This window comes from Kogia breviceps, chromosome 10 (genome assembly GCF_026419965.1).
Source record: "Kogia breviceps isolate mKogBre1 chromosome 10, mKogBre1 haplotype 1, whole genome shotgun sequence".
Classification (NCBI taxonomy): domain Eukaryota; kingdom Metazoa; phylum Chordata; class Mammalia; order Artiodactyla; family Physeteridae; genus Kogia; species Kogia breviceps.
Genome location: NC_081319.1, coordinates 84,818,896 through 84,838,004, shown reverse-complemented (window position 1 = coordinate 84,838,004; position 19,109 = coordinate 84,818,896). Strand labels below are relative to the sequence as shown.

Genomic DNA, 19,109 nt, shown 5'->3' with positions numbered 1-19,109 from the left:
GCTTTGGCTGAAGACGTTCCCTTTCCTTACCCCGCAGTAGTTTCACAAATCAAATCAGACCAAACAATTGGTTTCTTTTTAAAACTGCATTTATTAGGATCTTCTAATTAAACGGGAGATAGGGAGGTGGGTGGAAGCATGGAGGACGTGACAAGATTTATTGAGTACTTACGTGCAGAGGAAGGCGCACTGGATCGAATTAACTCCTAATTCGAGAAAACGCTCTGGAAAGTGCATTATTTCAATTTCACGCGGAGCAACTGAGCTGAAAGAACCCAGTTTCGTGCGTCTCCAAACCCAAGCGCCTCACCACCATGTCTCTTCTGCACCTCCGCCAGGGAGCTCTCAGGGCACTTCTACTCCCAGCATCCCCACTCCAGCTCAGGTCGGTTAGATTTGCCGTTGGCCGAGAGTGTGGAGATCGACGCGGAACAAAGCGGCCCAACCTCTGGTGCCCCCGACTTTCTCAAGTAAAAGCTAGTCTCTCCCCTCTAGGCTTCCCCGCGGTGCCTTTTGGGAGTTGTAGTCAGTCGCGCTTCAGCTTGCTCCCGGGTGGGGCAAGACAAGACTCCAATTCCCAGTATGCCCTGCGGCGCGCGAGCGCAGCGCCGATTCTTGTCCTCCCGGCTTCTTCACTCCTTCCCTTCTTTTCTGAATCCTCCACTCTGGTCTCCTGTCGGTGAAATCCTTCGTCCCTCTCCCATTTTTTTCTCTCATTTTCCGCCATCCTTTCCCCTATTCCCCGGAGCCAATGAGAGACATTGGCTCCGCTTAAGCGACGAGACTTGGTGTGCACGAGGGAGGATCGACACTGAGTGGTAAGGGGGCTGGGAGAGAAGCGGTGGCGGAGGTATAAGAGGGAGAGAGTTGAATGAGAGGCGAGGACTGGGAGGAAGGTAGGGGACAAGTTAGGAGATCAAGCGGTGTGGGTCAGGCTGAATGGGGTGAAGTAGTCTTGGGGGCGGGAAGAGGAAGGAGGTGGAATTGGATTTGGGAGACATGGAGGAGTAAGGTAGTTATTGCCGTGCCCAGCACGAGAAATGGGGCCAAGAAATAGATGGGAAGAACGGACAGATTTGGAGCTTACAGGCTGCTCAGACCAGGAGAGATAGAAGGGAGAGAGGGTTGGGCTCCAACAAGTCTCTTTGTCACTGCTTAGGTAAAAATGAGACCAGTCACTGAAATACAAAGTTTGCAAATATGGGACAGTTAACAATTCTGCCATCTAGAAATTTAGAGAAGACTGGAGTTGAGGCCAGCCGTGGGGCGAGGAGGCAGGAAAGAGGGGAGGTTGGTCAGGTTTGGGAGAAACAAGAGGAGATGAGTGACATGAAAAAGGAAACCATAGAAAAGATGCGTTTTTGTGGGGGCCAGTGGCTCTGGAGCCGGAGTGAGAAAGGTGAGGGGCAACACTGGCATGGACTGTGGTGGAACGCTAACACTTGCACCTCTCAGGTGATGGAGAGCACCCCTTCCAGGGGTGGACTGAATCGAGTACACCTACAATGCAAGAATCTGCAGGAATTCCTAGGGAGCCTGAGCCCTGGGGTATTGGACCGATTGTATGGGCACCCTGCCACCTGTCTGGCTGTCTTCAGGTGAGGACCCCCTTCATGGCAGGGACCATGGTGGGGAAATGTAATAAGGCCTGCAGACTGGAATAAGTTCTCGTGGGTAGAAGCTTAGCCCTGGTGGGCTTGGAGATTGAAGTGTGCCAAACCAGATGGAGGTAGTGGGGGCAGCAAGACTGGTGAAAGTGTCGGGGGTGAGGTGAGGTGTTTGAGGCCATTGAGAGCAGGGATGCAGTTCTCAGGCAGCTCTGATATTAACATTTTCCCTCTCCTGCCTTACAGGGAGCTCCCATCTTTGGCTAAGAACTGGGTGATGCGGATGCTCTTTCTGGAGCAGCCTTTGCCACAAGCTGCTGTAGCCCTGTGGGTGAAGAAGGAATTCAGCAAGTGAGTGTCTCCGGCATTCTCAGCCAGATACAAATTTCTCAATAGCCAGGTTTCCCAAACTGCTGTTCTTGGGACACTTCCAGGAAATATTGATGGGAACACCACAAAACTTGTAATTAAGCACGTTTTGGGAAATTCCGTTTACTGTATTTTGCCTCTTGGAGAGTTGTGAGGTCTATAAAAAGGCTCTGGTAGGTGTTACAGTAAAGAAATTTGCCTTAAGAAGACACTGATCTCTGTGAAACAGTGTTCTAAGGATCACCAGTTCAGAACAGGCAAAAATGGAAGCCTTTATGGGTCTCCTTCTTTCTGTTCTCCAGACATCCCCCTCACCTCTTTGCTTCTGTTCCAGAGCTCAGGAGGAAAGCACGGGGCTGCTGAGCGGCCTCCGTATCTGGCACACCCAGCTGCTCCCTGGTGGTCTCCAGGGCCTCATCCTCAACCCCATATTCCGCCAAAACCTCCGCATTGCCCTTCTGGGTGGGTATGTCACACCTTTTCCTAAGCTAGGCAGGGGCAATAGTGATTAAACTGCTCATTAAACTGCTGGAAGGGAAGCGCCTGAGGGGGCCTCTCTGGAAGCTTGTGAGCTCTACTTTGGAAGCTCCTTTAGGAATAAGTTGGACCAGACATAGCTACATGGTGTAGGAAATGTCTCCCACTCATGGCCCCTGGGGACGAAGGTGGAAAGAGGGCAGAAGGGTGGGTGGGGAACACAGGCAGGGTTCCTTACTCTCAGCCGTCCTGGCATAGGGGCAAGGCCTGGTCTGATGACACAAGTCAGCTGGGACCAGACAAGCACGCCCGGGATGTCCCCTCACTTGACAAGTATGCCGAGGAGCGATGGGAGGTGAGGACTTGGGACTCTGTGTGTGTCTCTGCTTGTGCTCCTACTTCCCACGGCCTTTAGAGGCATCCAACTCTCTGTTCTCTTCCGTTCCTCAGGTGGTCCTGCACTTCATGGTGGGATCCCCCAGCGCAGCCGTCAGCCAGGACTTGGCTCAGCTCCTTAGCCAGGCTGGGCTCATGAAGAGGTGAGGAAGCCAGAGGTACAGCGGCTCTGTTTTGCCATCTCCTTGGGTCCCTGCTAAATTGAGTGTCCACATCGGGTCAGGATTGCAGAGGGTTGACTGTAAAAGGAGAGCTGAGCAGAGTACGGCCAGAGATAAACCCCAAAAAATGTGATTACATAGGTGGGATGGTGGCCTTTCTCTGCACACCTCTGCCATGGGCCCTCTCTGTCTCTAGTGCTGAACCTGGAGAGCCACCCTGCATTACCTCTGCCGGCTTCCAGTTCCTGTTGCTGGACACCCCGGCCCAGCTCTGGTACTTTATGTTGCAGTACCTGCAGACAGCGCAGGTGAGCAGGTCAGGAGCTGCCTGCTGGCATGCTCTGCTCTTCCCAGGACCCACTGAGAGACTGCTGCCCATAGACTCTGTTCCCTGATTTTTTCTCATTTCCTCCCTCCCATCCCTCCCCCTTTGTCTCTGCCCATTCCTCCCTAGAGTCGGGGCATGGACCTAGTGGAGATTCTCTCCTTTCTCTTCCAACTCAGCTTCTCTACTCTGGGCAAGGTAAGCTGGGGGCTTGGATGGGCAAGATGGGAAAAGAGTAGAGAGATGGGAAAGGGAAATGAGATTATGGGGCAATACAGTGAAAGATAAGAATGAACAAAGATGGGAAAAAAGGGAGTGAGTGTATGGGGTTGGGAAAGCGAGGATGAGATGTGTTTTGGACCCCAGCTGGCCATCTCTCTTCCCTAGGATTACTCTGTGGAAGGTATGAGTGATTCTCTGTTGAACTTCCTGCAACATCTGCGTGAGTTTGGGCTTGTTTTCCAGAGGAAGGTATGAGAACCCAGACACATGGCTTCTAGGGAAGAGGCAGGGTGGTATGGTGCCTTGGCCTTAAAAAGGAATGGGGTCTCGGGAGGCAGGAAGCAGTTGCCAGGACTGAATGCTTGGGTCCCTCGGGAGAGAAATTGGGAGTTGAGGTTCTGTGCACTGGAAGGAATCTATAATGTCTGAGGAGGAAGATGAAGGGCAGTGATGCCAGAGAGAGGGCCTATTGCCTTTCCCTTCTCCTTTCCAGAGGAAATCTCGGCGTTACTACCCCACGCGACTGGCCATCAACCTCTCGTCGGGTGTTTCTGGGGCTGGGGGCACTGCGCATCAGCCTGGGTTCATTGTCGTGGAAACCAATTACCGGCTGTATGCCTACACGGGTGAGGCTGGACAGAGGGCCCCTGGGAGAGCAGGCTGGGGAGGGGAGTGGGGAAGGGTGAAAGAAGGAGGAGGGACTGCCGGTTTCTGGTCATGTAAACTTGGTGGTTTACAGAGCTCCCTGAGTCTTGAGCTCTGGGTGTGGAGGAGCCTCCTAATCCTGTCTTCCTATCCTTGGGTCAGAGTCGGAGCTGCAGATCGCCCTCATTGCCCTTTTCTCTGAGATGCTCTATCGCTTCCCCAACATGGTGGTGGCACAGGTGACCCGGGAGAGTGTGCAGCAGGCCATTGCTAGTGGCATCACAGCCCAACAGGTATCGCCTCTTGGGGAAGGTGCAGGTGGGAAGAAAGGCTGCACCTGGCCTGTGGGGTACAGGGTGGTCACCTCATGGAAGGCTAGCGTGGGGTCTGTTACAGTAGGTGGTGGTGAGTTGTCTATGTTTGAGCATCAGGCACACAAGAAATCAAGGCTCTAGGTGTGGGAATAGGTAAACTGTCGAGGGGAAAAGACACGGAAGAAGGACACCACCACTTCCTAGCTGCATAGATGGCCTAGCTGTTTCTCTTCTCTGAGTCTCAGTTTCCTCATCTGGAAAATGGAAATAATGAGCATTCTCACCTCATAGGGCTGTTGGAAGGAGTCAGTGAAATAAAGGTAAAGCATTTAGCTCAGAGCCTGCCATGCAGTAAGTGCTCAAAAATAATAGTTGCTGTTATTTTAAAGATAAAAAAACCAAAAACAAGACTATGGAAAGGACAGATGTGTCAAAGAAGGAGTAGCAGACATCACCAGTGGGAACAACACCTTGGGACAACAGCTAAACTGGGATGGGTTGAACTGTTGACAGGCATGCGCCCATGAGTTTTTAAACAGTTGATATTCAGTGACATTAGGTGACAGCTTAGGTAGCTTTCCTGCTTTCTTAAGCCCTTGATCTCAGTTCTTGTCTGTTTTCCTAGATCATCCATTTCCTAAGGACAAGGGCCCACCCAGTGATGCTTAAACAGGTACAAACAGGAGACTGGAGGTACAGACAGCTGCTGGAGGCTGACAGCCCTTGGCACCTGGCGATGAAGTGATGGAAAAGAGAAAGGGGCACCCAAATCTGGGGAATGAGTGGAGGGCTAGGGTTGTCTGGAGTAGTATTCCTGAATCTTACAGCCATCCCTTGCCCCTGCAGACACCTGTGCTCCCCCCCACCATCACGGACCAGATTCGGCTGTGGGAGCTGGAAAGGGACAGACTCCGGTTCACCGAAGGTGAGTGGCTTTTGGCGGTTGATTCTAGGTCACTGGCCAGAGGAAGGACAATTCAGTCTTGATGAACTGAAAAAGCTATTTATGCGTTTTACTTTTTGTTTACTGCATGAGCTGGTAAACGCATGCACTTTTTGTTTTGGGGTGAGTCAGTGGCAGTAAATAAATTGTCTCAAATCAGTGCAATTTGGATTTAGCCAGAAGAGGGAAATTGGGAGGAATAATTCATAGTAATTTTTCTGGTTTTGGTAAGCATTAATGGGTCTTCTTATTGTATTATATTGCTTTCCTGAATATGGCTGGATCACCCTAGTGTTAGGATGAGCCCTGGAGGAGGCAAACATAGATTAGTATTTAAACGTGGTGGATGGCAAGCCCAGACCGCTGCCCTGAGGCTGCCACCCAGGGGCTCCGCGCCTCAGGTTCTCACCTCCTCTCTCTCTCCCCGTCGCTCCTGACCTGCGGACCCCAGGCGTCCTGTATAACCAGTTCCTGTCGCAAGTGGACTTTGAGCTGCTGCTGGCCCACGCTCGGGAGCTGGGCGTTCTGGTGTTCGAGAACTCGGCCAAGCGGCTCATGGTGGTGACCCCGGCCGGGCACGGCGACGTCAAGCGCTTCTGGAAGCGGCAGAAGCACAACTCCTGAGAGTGAGGGACTGGACCCGGGAGGGCGGGCCGCCTGGAGGCGGGCGCGGCCTTGGATCTCAGGAGTTTTTCTATTCACACGTCGGGACTCTTCTTGTTTAATAAAGTTGTGAAAATGAACCACGCAGCCCCTGGCGCCTCCCCGAGAGGCTACCCCGCTCCGCGGAGAACACCCTCCGCTCCGCGTCGACAGCCATTGGACCTGGAGGGGAAGGAGGTGGGGCCGAGGCCAGATACCGCGCATGCGCCCGGGTGGGGACCCGCCTCCCAGCGCCGCGGTGACCGCGAGTCAAGTTCCGGGGTCCAGTTAGCTAGTGCTCGAGCGCCTGCCGCCGCCGCCTCAATCGCCCGCAGCCGCGGGAAGCCCTGGAATAGCGGCGGGCTCACCGGGTGAGCGCGCGATGGGCCGGCCTTCGGGGAGTGAGAGGTGCTGCATGTTCAGGACCCAGGCGGCTGGACGGGCGGGAGGGCCTGGCACGCGCTGGCTGGGGGCAGTGCGGATGGCCTCTGGGGCAGGCGGACAAGTAGTAACTGGCGGGACTCCTTGCTGGCTCTCGGGAGCGCTAATGTCCATCATCTGCCAGAATCCCTGAGTCCTTTCGCCTCCTCTGTGTCCGCGGTACCCCCCCGTCGCAGATGAGTAGGTTGAGGGCCTGAGAGTCCTACCCTGTCCCGGAAGAGCCCTGTCGACACCTTGCAGTCTAGTCCTCACAGAGAAACGGTTGTGAGGGATGGGATACATACTTAAAATAACAGATCAGTGCTTGGAGGGAGGCAGAGAATAAGGAGGAGGATGTGATTTGGGGAGGTGTGACCCTCCCTCACCCCCCTAACTTCCTAATGTGCTCTCTCTGGAACAGACCTTGGCCCCTTTCCAAGTACTCCCGATGCCTCATTTGCCTCTGGCCTCTTTTCGACCACCACTCTGGGGGTTGAGGCCCTCAAGGGGACTCCCCAGGTCCCATCCCCTTTCCAGCCAGTCAGAGCCCAATGGATCAGCCATCTCCCAGAGGAACCGTGAAGCCAAACAGAAGCGCCTGCGACAGAAGCAGGCGGCGCTGGAGGCTGGAATCACCCAGAAGAGCAAGGTTAGGCATCAGACAGCTTGTCCTTGGTTCTCTGAGAAATCTTGGGAGGGAGCTGGAGGAGAGACTGGCTGGATTCCAGATACCTGGGGTATATTCGAATTGCATCCCCGCTTCTGGTTCCTCCTCTCCGCAGTCACCTGCAGAATCCAGTAAGGCCTGGACCCCTAAGGAGATAGTGTTGTATGAAATCCCCACGGAACATGGTGAAAAGAAAGGTAACTAGGACACTTGAAGGCCTTTTCCCTCACATTTTGGTTGCCGATTTGGTCTGCTGAAATGCAACCTGGGAACGAAACTCAGGAGTTAGTGGAGCTCTCCTCTTCCTCCATAGATGTCTCCCGGCCCCTGCCTCCTGCATACAGTCCCCAATATGTTGAGGCTTCCTGGTACCCTTGGTGGGTGCGAGAGGGCTTCTTCAAACCAGAATATCAGGTTAGTACCTGGTAGGGAGGGGTGCTAAACGGTCCTCAGGGCAGAATGGCCCATGAGGTTGGTGGGCATGAGTCTGGAGCTCACAACCAGCCACATTGCAGAGGCTGCCAAAAGCAGGGAGAGCTTGCCTTCTCCCTCTGGTGTCTCCAAGGTGTCCACAGGTTTTCCCCTTCCCTGTTATTTGCCCGACTGTTTTTCCTGCAGTTCTTTCTGCCTTGGAGACACCAGAGTGTGCTATTTCCCCAGGGAACATGCAGCCCTCTCTTGCCCTCTGACTTTCCCTTCCTCTAGGCCAGGCTGCCCCAGGCCACACGGGAGACCTTTTCCATGTGTATTCCACCCCCCAATGTCACGGGCTCCCTGCATATTGGGCATGCGCTGACCGTAGCCATACAGGACGCCCTTGTGCGCTGGTGAGATGGGAATGGAGCTGCTTGAGTTCTTGGAGGGGAAGGAGAAAGTGGGAAGGAGTGAGGATAAACAAACATGTAAGACCAGGGATTCCTGTGAGGGTTTTTCTTCTCTTTTCTTTTTAAAAATATTTTATTTATTTATTTGGTTGCTCCGGGTCTTAGTTGCGGCAGGTGGGCTCCTTAGTTGCGGCGCGCAGGCTCCTTAGTTGCACTCGCCAGCTCCTTAGTTGCGGCACGCGAACTTTTACTCGTGGCATGTATGTGGGATCTAGTTCCCTGACCAGGGATCAAACCCCAGCCCCCTGCATTGGGAGCGCAGAGTCTTAACCACTGCGCCACCAGGGAAGTCCCATGACGGTATTTCTTTTGCAGGCACCGGATGCGTGGGGATCAGGTGCTGTGGGTCCCTGGATCAGATCATGCAGGGATTGCTACTCAAGTATGTCTTTTGCCACTTTTCCTTTTCTTGGGTAAAAGAGTTTTTCCCCCAAAGCAACCTGATTCTCTGTTTGCCCCCTCATCTTGCTGTAGGCTGTGGTGGAGAAACAGCTGTGGAAGGAGCGAGGAGTGAGGAGACACGAGCTGAGCCGGGAAGACTTCCTTAGGGAGGTGTGGAAGTGGAAGGAGGAGTGAGTATGGTGGGCAGGACTGGAGGGGCTGAGACAGCATGTTTGGGTCCTGGCTTCGCAGCCCCTCTCTCCTAACATGTAGTCAAGGTTTTTTCCATTCAGTCCTAACTTCCTGTGGTGACTTAACCTCTGAAGCCCCTTAGCATTTGGTGGGGTCTCCAAGCTGTGTGTGTGTGTGTGTGTGTGTGTGTGTGTGTGTGTGTATTGTATATGTTAAAATGTAGATACTTGTGTATATGTATGTATATATATATGTGTGTATATGTATGTTTTTCCTTCTATTTATCCCATTTTCCCTTGCTTAGATTTCATCATCTCTCCTCAGCCTTTCCCACTTTCCATCCACCTGAAATTCCCCTCTTTCTTCCAGGTCTGTTAACATATGCCATCTTCTCTGTAAAGCTTTTTTGGGTTTCTCACAAATCGGCTGTCCCTTCCCCTGTTACTGTAGAACTTTATGCTTCTTTCAGTTTCATAGAAGGCCCCATACTGGGTTTGTCTGTGTCCATTAGCTTCTAGAGGCTAAACCAATGCCGTATTCACTCCAGGAAAGGTGGAGAGATATGTGAGCAGCTCCGAGTGCTGGGGGCCTCCCTGGACTGGGACCGAGAGTGTTTTACTATGGATGCCGTGAGTGTTCCTTGCCGTGGTCCCTGTGGGTGTCGGGGAGGTGTTTAGAGCTCTGTGCAGGGAGGCGCGTTGCTGTGTGTGTTGGGGTAGCAGGGTGGGATGCCTGGGTCCCTGAGTGGGGTGATGGGCTGAGAAGAAGCGGTTGGATGTGGACACTCAGATCATTCTAGGGCTCCTCAGTGGCTGTGACAGAAGCTTTCGTGCGGCTCTACAAGGCTGGGTTGTTGTACCGGAACCGGCAGCTTGTCAACTGGTCATGCGCTTTACGCTCTGCCATCTCGGATATTGAGGTGAGGCAGAGAAGGAGAGGAGGGTTTGTGAGAGCTCTGAGGCAGGGGGAGAGCTTGGACTTCGGAGCCAGACTGCCTGGATTCACATCTGAGTCTGGCCACCTCCCAGCTGTGTGGCTCCTGGCAGGCTGTTAGCTTCTGTCAGCCTCAGTCTCCTCAGTCTGTAAATTAGGGGTGATGGAAATGCCTGTGTCATGGGGGTGTTGTGAGAATTCAATGAGAACTCCTGGAAGGTGCTCGGCACAACACCTGTGCGTGGTTTCAGTGCTTGGTGAATATTTTCTGTAACTGTGGCTGCACAAGGACTAGGTGAGGGAAGGGAGGTGGCTCCTGAACCCTCCGAGTGGCTTTTAGATGGGTTGCAGGGAGGCGGGGCCGTGGATGAATGGAGGTGGGAAGCCGGGTGCAAGCCTTGCAGAAAGGCTGCTCTCTGACCCTGCTTTTTCCACGCCTCCAGGTGGAGAGCCGGCCCCTCCCTGGCTGCACGGAGCTTCGGTTGCCTGACTCCCCCACCCCTGTGTCTTTTGGCCTCCTCTTTTCCGTGGCCTTCCCCGTGGATGGAGAGTCTGGTGAGGGTAGTCCTCGGACAGGTCACCCACTTGCCTCTGCCTCCCCTGTTTTCTCAAGCCCATGTTGGGCTGATGGAGGGAACCCACCAGCCTGTCTCCCACATGACATAAGGAACCTTGGTAGTGTTGCGTCCTCATGGGCACTCACCCTGGGCATCCTGGGCCATGTAAGAAAAGTGCACGTGGTCACTGTCCTGTGGGAGCTTAGCATAATTCTGCAGGAGGCTGCTACCCCTGGAAGAGACAAAAGATCAGTTCTTTTTTTTTTTTTTTTTTTTCTTTAAAAGATCAGTTCTGAAGTGTGGTTTGAACAATAAGTGTTCCCAAGAGTTTGGAGAAGGGGAAGATAGATGAGCTGGAATAGTCAGAGGAGGTTTCTTGTAGGAGGGGCTGCTGCTTGCCCCAAAGAATGCACAGCATTTATGATCAGGGCACCGAGAACCCCATGTCCTCTATGCACCAACCAAGGATTCTAGTTGTATTTATTAACATTTTGTCCTTGTCTCGCAAGCAAGTTATTGAGGAATTCCGCAGCACCAGACACCCCCTCAGGCCTCTGGTCATTAGCTTGGGGGAAACCTCAGCCTCCTGTAGACACTGGTCTTAGTTTTCTCTAGTTACTCCTGGGGGCCTGCTCAATTTGACCATCCCTGTCCCCTCCCTTTGCCAGTTCTCCTGGCTTTAGCTTTGTCAGGAGTGTGGGGTGAGGGCGAGGACCAACTTTAAAGTGCTTGAATTTTGTCTTCAGATGCAGAGGTCGTGGTAGGAACCACGAGGCCAGAGACGTTGCCTGGAGACGTGGCTGTGGCCGTCCATCCCGATGACTCCCGATACACAGTAATACACAGCGCGCTCTCTGCCACATGGCCTTCCCAACCCCATCCTCTTCCCTTCCTTTTAGAATGGCAGCTCCTCCTTTCCGCTTTCTCTTCCTTTTCCTAAAATTTCCCTTATCTCAGTTCTCCAGTGGCTCTGAGTCTCCTCCCTTCTCTTCCTGATGTTACACTTCAGCTCAGGGGCTGACAAACTATGGCCCGTGGGCCAGATCCACCTGCTGCCTGTTTTTGTACGAGCCACCCTCGTTCCCTCTGTATCGTCTGCAGCCACATCATGTATTATCTAACTCGGTCATGGTGGCAGAGTGGAGTTTTTGTACAGAGACTGAATTTGCCTCTTGGCCTGTAAAGCTTAAAATATTTATACTCTGGCCCCTTAAGAAAAAGTTAACCGAGCCCTGCTCTGGCTCTTTACCTCCTGGATTTCACCCTTATCTTCCCAGGGTTCTCATGCCCACCCCAGACCCTTCCATCCCACACACGTGCCTGTCCTTGATCCCTCTCCCTTCCCTTCAGCATCTACATGGACGACAACTTTGTCATCCCTTGACGGGGCAGCTTCTCCCCCTTATCACAGACTGTGCTGTTCAGCCACACCTGGGCACAGGTGAGTGGGGGCAGGGGAGAGGGAGGAAGTCAGGGCTCCTGGGGGACAAGAGGGAGGGATAGGGTAGCGTGGGTGATGACGATACATCTGGAAAAGCCAAGGTCAGGGTTCAGTGCTTACATCAGTTCTGCTCCCCTAGGGGCAGTGAAGGTGACTCCAGCTCACAGCCCTGCTGATGCTGAGCTGGGGGCCCGACACGGCTTGAGCCCCCTGAGTGTCATTGCGGAGGATGGGACGATGACCTCCCTCTGCGGGGACTGGCTGCAGGTAGTACCAACTCAGTGATACCCCGTCCTTTGGGGGCACCCTCTGCCCCATCTCCCCTCTCCCACTTTCTTGTTTTCCTAGCAGCCTTTAAGCTTCCCTGTTGCTGCTTTTCCCCAGGGTCTTCACCGATTTGTGGCCCGGGAAAAGATTCTGTCAGCACTGAGGGAACGGGGCCTGTTCCGGGGATTCCAGGACCACCCTATGGTGCTGCCCATTTGCAGGTAACCCCATTTTCACTCCTTTCCGTAGGGACCACCCCCAGATGGGAATGGATGAAGCTTAAGAGTGACCGCAGGATGAGCTGTGTACCCCTTATGCTAGAATACGGGCTCTGTGTCAGTGTTGTTTGCTGCTGTATCCTCAGCGCTTGAGGGCCTGGCACGTAGTCGGGTCCTGTGTACCTTTCAGCCGTTCCGGGGATGTGGTAGAATACCTACCGAAGAGCCAGTGGTTTGTCCGCTGCCGGGAAATGGGGGACAGAGCTGCCAAGGTGAGGCTGCAGTGTGAGGAGGGCCTGGGGCCTGGGCCGGGGGACTCCCTGAGCAGTGGAATGAAGAAACAGGGAGGCTAGGGGCCCTTTTGCCCCGCAGACCTCTCTAGCTGTGCTCGTTGAGAGGAGAGCTGTGGGGGTGGAGGCCTGGTGCCCAGAAAGGGCTGGCTTGCATCCTCACTCAAGCCCACAATCTTCTCAGGAGGCTTGGGAGGTTCTTCCTGAGTTTTAGAACCACTTCAGAGACCACTTGTCCCATTCTTGGGTGGTTGAGGGGTGCAGGTAGGGAAGCACCGTCTAAAGGTCCTTTCCCTCCAGGCTGTGGAGTCAGGGGCCCTGGAGCTCAGTCCCTCCTTCCACCAGAAGAACTGGCAGCACTGGTTTTCCCACACTGGGTAAGGAGAAGGGGGGCTCTCAGGAGATGGGGAGAGGGCCCACTGGTTATGCTAGGAAATCACTCGTGTCCTCCCGGCAGGGACTGGTGTGTCTCCCGGCAGCTGTGGTGGGGTCATCAGATTCCAGCCTACCTGGTTGTAGAGGAGCACACACAGGTTGGTAGGAAGAAGAGGAAGGGAGGGCTGGGTGTGGCTGAAAGAGCCTTAGCACAGGAGTCCGAGGACTTCAGTGCCGTCCCAGCTCCCTGCCTTTGCTGTGCTTTCTGGTCTTGGTCATGTAAACATCTGTTGTGCGATCAGAGCTCCTGAGCTGGCGATTCTTCATCTCACCACCAGAGGGTGCCGGCCATTCTCAGACCACCTGAGAACATGAAAACTCAGTGGTGTTTCACGCCTGTCAGGTGCTGTTCTTCCTCACTCTTTCCTACTCCTTACTTCTGCAGGGCGACACGAAGGACTGTTGGGTGGTCGGGCGGACAGAGGCTGAGGCCAGAGAAGTAGCTGCAGAAATGACAGGGAGACCAGGGGCGGAGCTGACCCTGGAGAGGGGTGGGTACCGGAGCTGGGGAGGGCAGGGGAGGGCGTCTGGGTGTTTGAGGGAGCAGGTACTGAGGTAGAGAAGGTAGGGTCGGGAAAGCTGGGAATGGGGCAGAGGGCTTGATCCCTGGTCTCTGTGGGTGGGGCTTGGGTTGGAAAGGTGGGTAGCAGTGGGCTGAGGTTCTGAAGCTGAGGTTCCAATTGTTCCCATTCCCTATTCTGTTTCCCAGACCCCGATGTCCTGGATACCTGGTTCTCCTCGGCTCTTTTCCCCTTTTCTGCCCTGGGCTGGCCCCAAGAGGTGAGGTGGGTTCAGAGGAAGAGAGTAAAGGTGGGGATGAGGAAGTGGCCCTCAGGCCCCCAGAGAGTCTCAAGAAGAGCTGGAGGCCCTGGGCTTAGGCCTCTCACTGCTTATCTTCTTCTCCTAGACCCCAGACCTGGCTCGTTTCTACCCCCTGTCACTTTTGGAAACGGGCAGTGACCTCTTGCTGTTCTGGGTGGGCCGCATGGTCATGTTGGGGACCCAGCTCACAGGGCAGCTCCCCTTCAGCAAGGTAACGGCCCTTTGGTGCCCTGCCCGTCTCTGTGACTCCTCAGTCTTCCCCAAGCCTTGTTGTCCATTCTAACCCCTAATGTGGGGTTTTCTGTGTTCCCAGTTCCTTTGTCCTGATTCACTTCCCAGCCTAACCCCTAAAGCCTGGAGGACAGCCAGGGGATCCTCCAGGGGAAAGCTCTCCAGGCCCCCCTCTGCTGACCCCCTCCATGCCCCCAGGTGTTGCTGCACTCCATGGTTCGGGACAGGCAGGGCCGGAAGATGAGCAAATCGCTGGGGAATGTGCTGGACCCACGGGACATCATCAGTGGGGTGGAGCTGCAGGTCAGGATGAAGGGCCCGAAGAGGGATGAGGTTTTCAGGAGAGAGGAAGGCAGGGGAGGGGCCGGCAGGGTGGGCTGGAGCTGGGAGGGTCAGTAGGCAGGACCCTTGTAGGGGCAGGGTCTTCCACTGAGGTCAGTGAATTACTCACCCACCCCAGGTGCTGCAGGAGAAGCTGAGGGATGGGAACTTGGACCCCGCAGAGCTGGTGATCGCGGCCTCAGCACAGGTGAGTCGCCAGTGTCTGACCCATCCCAGCCTCTAGCTCGTGGCCACTGGTTTCCTCTTCAACCCAGCTTCTGGCCCTGCAGCCTCATAGGCAGCTGCCACCCCTCTTCTCTTTCTGTTTGCAGAGAAAGGACTTCCCTCATGGGATCCCCGAGTGTGGGACAGATGCCCTGAGATTCGCCCTGTGCTCCCATGGGGCCCTGGGTAAGCCCAGGCGAGGGCAGCCTGCGGTGGCCCCTGTGCAGTGGGGCAGGGCAGGGCAGGGCCAAGGACTCCCCATGCAGCCACCACCAGTGCACGCTCCGTCCTGTCTCTCCCTCCCAGGGGGCGACTTGCACCTGTCTGTCTCTGAGGTCCTGAGCTTCAGACATTTCTGCAATAAGATCTGGAATGCCCTGCGCTTTATCCTGAATGCTCTTGGGGAGAAATTCATACCCCAGCCTGCAGAGGAGGTAAGAGAGAAAGAAGGGGTGCTTGGGAGCTGGGTAGTCTGACATCTGAGGCTTGGTGGAGGCGTCTAGAAGGAGAGGAGGCAGCACAGTGGGAGTCAAGCTGTCCCACCCTGAAGCCCCTTCTGCCCGCAGCTGTCCCCTGCCTCCCCCATGGACGCCTGGATCCTCAGCTGCCTGGCCCGCACTGCCCGGGACTGCGAGCGGGGCTTCCTCACCCGCGAGCTCGCGCTCGTCACCCACGCCCTGCACCACTTCTGGCTTCACAATCTCTGTGACGTCTACTTGGTGAGTGAGGCAAGGGCATTCCCCCTGCAGACCTGCTTCCTGTCCCCTGGCAGAGAGCTCTGAACTGGGTTCCTAATTCTTCCCTCCAGACAGGAAGACAGATGAGATGGGGAAATCCTAATTCCCCTCTTCCCTGGGACTGGCCCGGGCACTGTTTCCTACCTGTCTCCAGAAGAGAGAGGAGGAGGAGGGGAGATTTCTAGAAATCCAAGTCTGACAAAGCAGGATTGGGAGGCAGATGGAGATTTTTTTTAGTCCCTGTGATTGCTGAGTTTGGACCCCAGGCAGGCTGGGAGCTGAGAGCAGACAGGGAGGAAGAGTAGGAGTCTTTAGACCAAGGGCTTCTGTCAGAGGGAGGGCTTGTTAACCGCAGAGTATCAGTCCCACCCCCAGAGCAGCTCAGCCAGCAGGTTGGGGGGTGGCTGGCAAGAATATTCATTTCTTGTCCCAGGTGATGCTGACACTGATGGCCCAGGACCACTGCCCTAGATTTCTGTTTCTCAACTTTTTAAAAAATTTCTGTCTCTTTTTGATTAAAAAAAACTCAGTGCTTTCCATCCTAAACAACACAAACCTCCCTAACAATTTTATTCCCCACCCATCCCTAAGAGTCCCTGCCCTAGATTTCCCATTGTCACACGCTCCACACTGTGTCCAGGGACAGTTGATGGTCTCAGAGATGCTGGATGCTCCTGCCCGTGTTTACCCACAACATCCCCACTGGTAGGGCGGCAAGCGTGTGGAAGAAGGACATGGCCATGGACGTCCCCTGACCCCTTGGCCTCTTCCCTAGGAGACTGTGAAGCCTGTGCTGTTGCACTTGCCCCACCCCCCGGGGCCTCTTCAGGTCCTGTTCTCCTGTGCTGACGTTGGTCTCCGCCTTCTCGCCCCGCTGATGCCCTTCCTGGCTGAAGAGCTCTGGCAGAGGCTGCCCCCCAGGCCTGGTGGTGCCCCTGCCCCCAGCATCTGTGTTGCCCCCTACCCCAGTGCCCGCAGCTTGGTGAGTCGCGTCCATGGAGTCTTGGAGTGGGACTTCTGGTAAAGGCTTGGGGAGCAGTCTTCTAGAAGGGCTTGCTGCTGTGGGGTCATCGACAGTGGTGGTCTGTATTTTGCCGTGGAGTCTTTCGGAGGATGGATTGTTCCTGTAGGGCTGGGATAACTCCAGGATGTTGGGGGCAGTATTAGCAAGTGGTTAGAGTAGGATGTTGTCACCAGACTGACACTAGCTGTGCGACTGTGTATCGGTTAGTAATAGTACATGTCATGGTTGTGATGAGATTAGTTGTTAGTGATAGGATATCCCCAAAATCTTAGTTTTAAGCTTTAATAACTTGAGAAGGATAAAATGCTACAAACTCACCCAAAAAATAATTCTAAAGTTTAACTCAATTTCTTTTTTACTTACTTGGTTTTGTGAGTTTTGAATAATACCTTTTAAATTCTGATTTTTGGTTGTTTGTCATCTCCAGTCAGAGCGACTAAACAGACATTAACCAGCGATCATCTGAGACTTTCTTAGATGACACTGCGGTTTTTGCCATGTTCCATTCCTTGAGGTGGTGAATTATGTGTGTGGTGGAGAGAGCAGATCATTGCTCTCAGGAGATAGGGGTGGGCGGGTGGAGGTTAGAGCCAGGAGAGTTGAGACCGAGTCTTCCAGGTGCCCGCTTACCGACTCTGGGTGCCCATCTCCAGGAGCGCTGGCACCAGCCCGAGCTGGAGCGGCACTTCTCCCGGGTCCAGGAGGCTGTGCAGGCGTTGAGGGCTCTCCGCGCCACGTACCAGCTCACCAAGGCCCGGCCCCGAGGTGAGGCGGGCCCTGGGCTCCTGAGTCTCTGCAGACAGGAGGGGCTGGTGGGGAAGAGGGGGAGCCTGGAGGACAGAGCCCAGAGTTGGGAGGTGCAGGATGAGGAGCTGATCTCTTGACCCTGACAGTTTCCTTTCCTCCCCAGTGCTGCTGCAGAGCTCAGAGCCAGGAGAGCAGGGCCTCTTTGAGGCCTTCCTGGAGCCCCTGCGCACCCTGGGCCACTGTGGGGCCGTGGGCCTTCTACCCCCAGCTGCAGCAGCTCCCTCGGGCTGGGCCCAGGCCGCTCTCAGTGACACCGTTCAGGTCTACATGGAGCTGCAGGTGACCAGAGGAGACTGGAGGAGGGAGGGGTGGGGTTGAAAAGGATGTTGGGAGGAGGGCAAGGGGCGGGTTCTATAAAAGTGAGGGGGGGCAAAAAAAAAAAAGTGAGGAGGGATCTTAGAATGGGGGGAAGGGCATGCTGGATGGACTGCAGATGTCTGAGCCTACTCTCTGTTTTTCCACAGGGCCTGGTAGACCCCCAGACCCACCTACCTCGGCTTGCTGCCCGAAGACACAAGTTGCAGAAGCAGCTTGATGGCCTCATAGCCCGGACCCCATCAGAGGGAGAGGGAGAGACTCAGAGGCAGCAGAGGGTGAGGCTGCGGCAGGCCACCCAGGATGCCTGACTTCCTAAGGGAATGTGGGCTGGGGACAGGGTGGTGGGGGGAGGCTCTACCTCGATCCTCACCTGCTTCTCTCCTTGCCCAGCTTTCTTCCCTCCAGTTGGAACTGTCAAAACTGGACAAGGCGGCCTCTCACCTCCAGCACTTGATGGATGTGTCTCCCAGCCCTGGGGAGCTTTGAGCTCTAACCATCCCTGGTAGCTTTCCTCCATCCCAGACCCGCCTTTGAGGACAGATTCGGCAGCTGTCATGGTGCCGTGGAGCCTCAAAGACCATGTGGTCCAGTTCCCTCCTTCGTCAATGAGGAATCAGACTGCTTTGGTCAGAGTGACTGGGTGTTCTCTAGACGCTCACGTTTTTGCCCCAGCCTCCCTCCTATGCAGTCCCACCTGGAAGTTTAGGAATGAGGAAATTCAGATAAACTTAAAAACCCAAACATGTCTGCTCGTGGTCCTTTTGTCCCTCTTTCCCCCAGCGGTGACTTTCCACCTCTTGATTGTTCCCTGACACTTTGGTCTGGGAGAGAGGCGGGTGGCCTCTTAGCGCTGGGTTCTGGGCCACAGTGGGAGTGTGGGTGCTGGGCGGGGCCTCCCTCACTGGAGGAAGGAGGAGCTCTCGGTAGGGCCTGGGAACAGTGACCTGGCTTCCACCTACTTCCTGCACTTACTGACAATGGCCCGACTTCTGCAGGCCCTTCCTCTTCTGCTTCTTGGCCTTCTTCGCCAAGGGTTCTGAGAGGATCCGGGATTTCCTGCAGGCCTAGGGGGAGCTGTAGGTTGTGCTGGGGATTGAGATCCCCCCTGCTTCTGTGTACCTGAAACCAGAGTGCCAGGGACACACCGCCCAGCCCCAGGCAGGGATATACACATGCGCAGATGCCCATCTAGCCACCTCCACTTCCAACACCTTGTCTCATTGGTGGAATTCAGGGGTCTGCCCTTTCCACACCCAAGTGACATTCTGTCCAGCAGCTCTGAGAAACTACAGTATGTGCGGGCCTGTACTGGGCTGGGTCCTCTGTGTGCCATTTAATCCTCCCAAGAACCTCACGAGGTGGATATTTGCTCCATTTTAGAGTTGAAGAAACGTGCTCAGGGAATAAAAGTAACTAGTCCAAAGTGTCAACTGGGATTCAACCCAGTAAGTTAGGTGCAAGTTTTCTAACTGCTGTAACCAAGCTTTAAAGATAATAGTGGCTAATCTATAAAAATACTGAATCACTGTGTTGTACACCTGAAACTAATATTGTAAATCAACTATACTTCAACTCAAAAATAAAAGTTATTTAAAAAAACCTCAACAAAGATAATGGCTAAGACGAGATGGGTGTTTCTTTGGCTGGGCAGAAGCAGTGCAGGACTCTGCGATAGAGAGTCCCAAACCCCTTTCGATCTTACTTTCCTGACATTTTGATACACTTCCCATCTCTGGGTCTAAGATCTTCTCCCACCACTATATCCACATCCCACCCAGAGGGAAAGGAAAAGGAGGGAGTGAGCACCTTCCTTTTTCCCTTCCCCCAGTTCAACAAGT

General features: G+C 54.4%; 2 protein-coding genes and 2 long non-coding RNA genes across 5 annotated transcripts in view; 2 read left to right on the top strand and 2 right to left on the bottom strand.

Moving 5' to 3' along the window:
• Positions 1-876, bottom strand: part of LOC131763217 (uncharacterized) — a 42,882-nt gene extending 42,006 nt beyond the window's left edge. The window contains exon 1 of the long non-coding RNA XR_010835121.1: positions 173-876. This is a non-coding gene — a long non-coding RNA (uncharacterized lncRNA). The remainder of the gene's footprint in view (positions 1-172) is intronic.
• GTF2H4 (general transcription factor IIH subunit 4) lies at positions 605-6,202 on the top strand. Its single transcript, XM_059075187.2, has 14 exons — positions 605-818; positions 1,456-1,598; positions 1,854-1,958; positions 2,311-2,442; positions 2,712-2,808; positions 2,904-2,992; positions 3,207-3,318; positions 3,465-3,533; positions 3,723-3,806; positions 4,051-4,183; positions 4,365-4,495; positions 5,142-5,189; positions 5,363-5,441; positions 5,911-6,202. Exons 2-14 carry the CDS (start codon positions 1,459-1,461, stop codon positions 6,081-6,083), a joined length of 1,392 nt encoding a protein of 463 aa, XP_058931170.1. The 5' UTR covers positions 605-818; positions 1,456-1,458; the 3' UTR covers positions 6,084-6,202.
• On the bottom strand, positions 5,551-13,183 carry LOC136792018 (uncharacterized). The gene is made up of 4 exons (XR_010835120.1): positions 12,861-13,183; positions 12,281-12,381; positions 10,282-10,367; positions 5,551-7,334 (listed from the first exon to the last, which is right to left on the bottom strand). It is a non-coding gene; the product is annotated as an uncharacterized lncRNA (long non-coding RNA).
• Positions 6,305-18,012, top strand: VARS2 (valyl-tRNA synthetase 2, mitochondrial). 2 transcript variants are annotated; one of them, XM_059075170.2, is made up of 30 exons: positions 6,305-6,472; positions 6,943-7,170; positions 7,304-7,385; positions 7,502-7,602; positions 7,894-8,015; positions 8,388-8,454; positions 8,547-8,644; positions 9,193-9,274; positions 9,445-9,564; positions 10,022-10,133; positions 10,882-10,970; positions 11,486-11,576; positions 11,716-11,843; positions 11,961-12,064; positions 12,252-12,333; positions 12,652-12,728; positions 12,809-12,884; positions 13,172-13,277; positions 13,496-13,566; positions 13,694-13,819; positions 14,038-14,142; positions 14,300-14,368; positions 14,493-14,571; positions 14,692-14,819; positions 14,952-15,104; positions 15,898-16,104; positions 16,800-16,911; positions 17,057-17,232; positions 17,418-17,546; positions 17,662-18,012. In XM_059075170.2, exons 2-30 carry the CDS (start codon positions 6,970-6,972, stop codon positions 17,755-17,757), a joined length of 3,189 nt encoding a protein of 1,062 aa, XP_058931153.1. In that variant the 5' UTR covers positions 6,305-6,472; positions 6,943-6,969; the 3' UTR covers positions 17,758-18,012. The 2 variants fall into 2 exon arrangements, with proteins under 2 accessions (XP_058931153.1, XP_066862597.1); XM_067006496.1 differs by lacking the exon at positions 7,894-8,015.
• The last annotated feature ends 1,097 nt before the right edge of the window (positions 18,013-19,109 follow it).

What these genes read in the sequence shown, in the direction of transcription:
- VARS2 (XM_059075170.2), top strand. Translation starts at nt 6,970, where the DNA reads ATGCCTCATTTGCCTCTGGCCTCTTTTCGACCACCACTCTGGGGGTTG. An exon ending in CCGATGACTCCCGATACACA is followed by an intron (nt 10,971 to 11,485) that starts GTAATACACAGC and finishes CCTTCCCTTCAG; the next exon opens with CATCTACATGGACGACAACT. An exon ending in TCAGCCACACCTGGGCACAG is followed by an intron (nt 11,577 to 11,715) that starts GTGAGTGGGGGC and finishes CTGCTCCCCTAG; the next exon opens with GGGCAGTGAAGGTGACTCCA.
- GTF2H4 (XM_059075187.2), top strand. Translation starts at nt 1,459, where the DNA reads ATGGAGAGCACCCCTTCCAGGGGTGGACTGAATCGAGTACACCTACAA. An exon ending in CGCATTGCCCTTCTGGGTGG is followed by an intron (nt 2,443 to 2,711) that starts GTATGTCACACC and finishes GTCCTGGCATAG; the next exon opens with GGGCAAGGCCTGGTCTGATG. An exon ending in ATGCCGAGGAGCGATGGGAG is followed by an intron (nt 2,809 to 2,903) that starts GTGAGGACTTGG and finishes TCCGTTCCTCAG; the next exon opens with GTGGTCCTGCACTTCATGGT.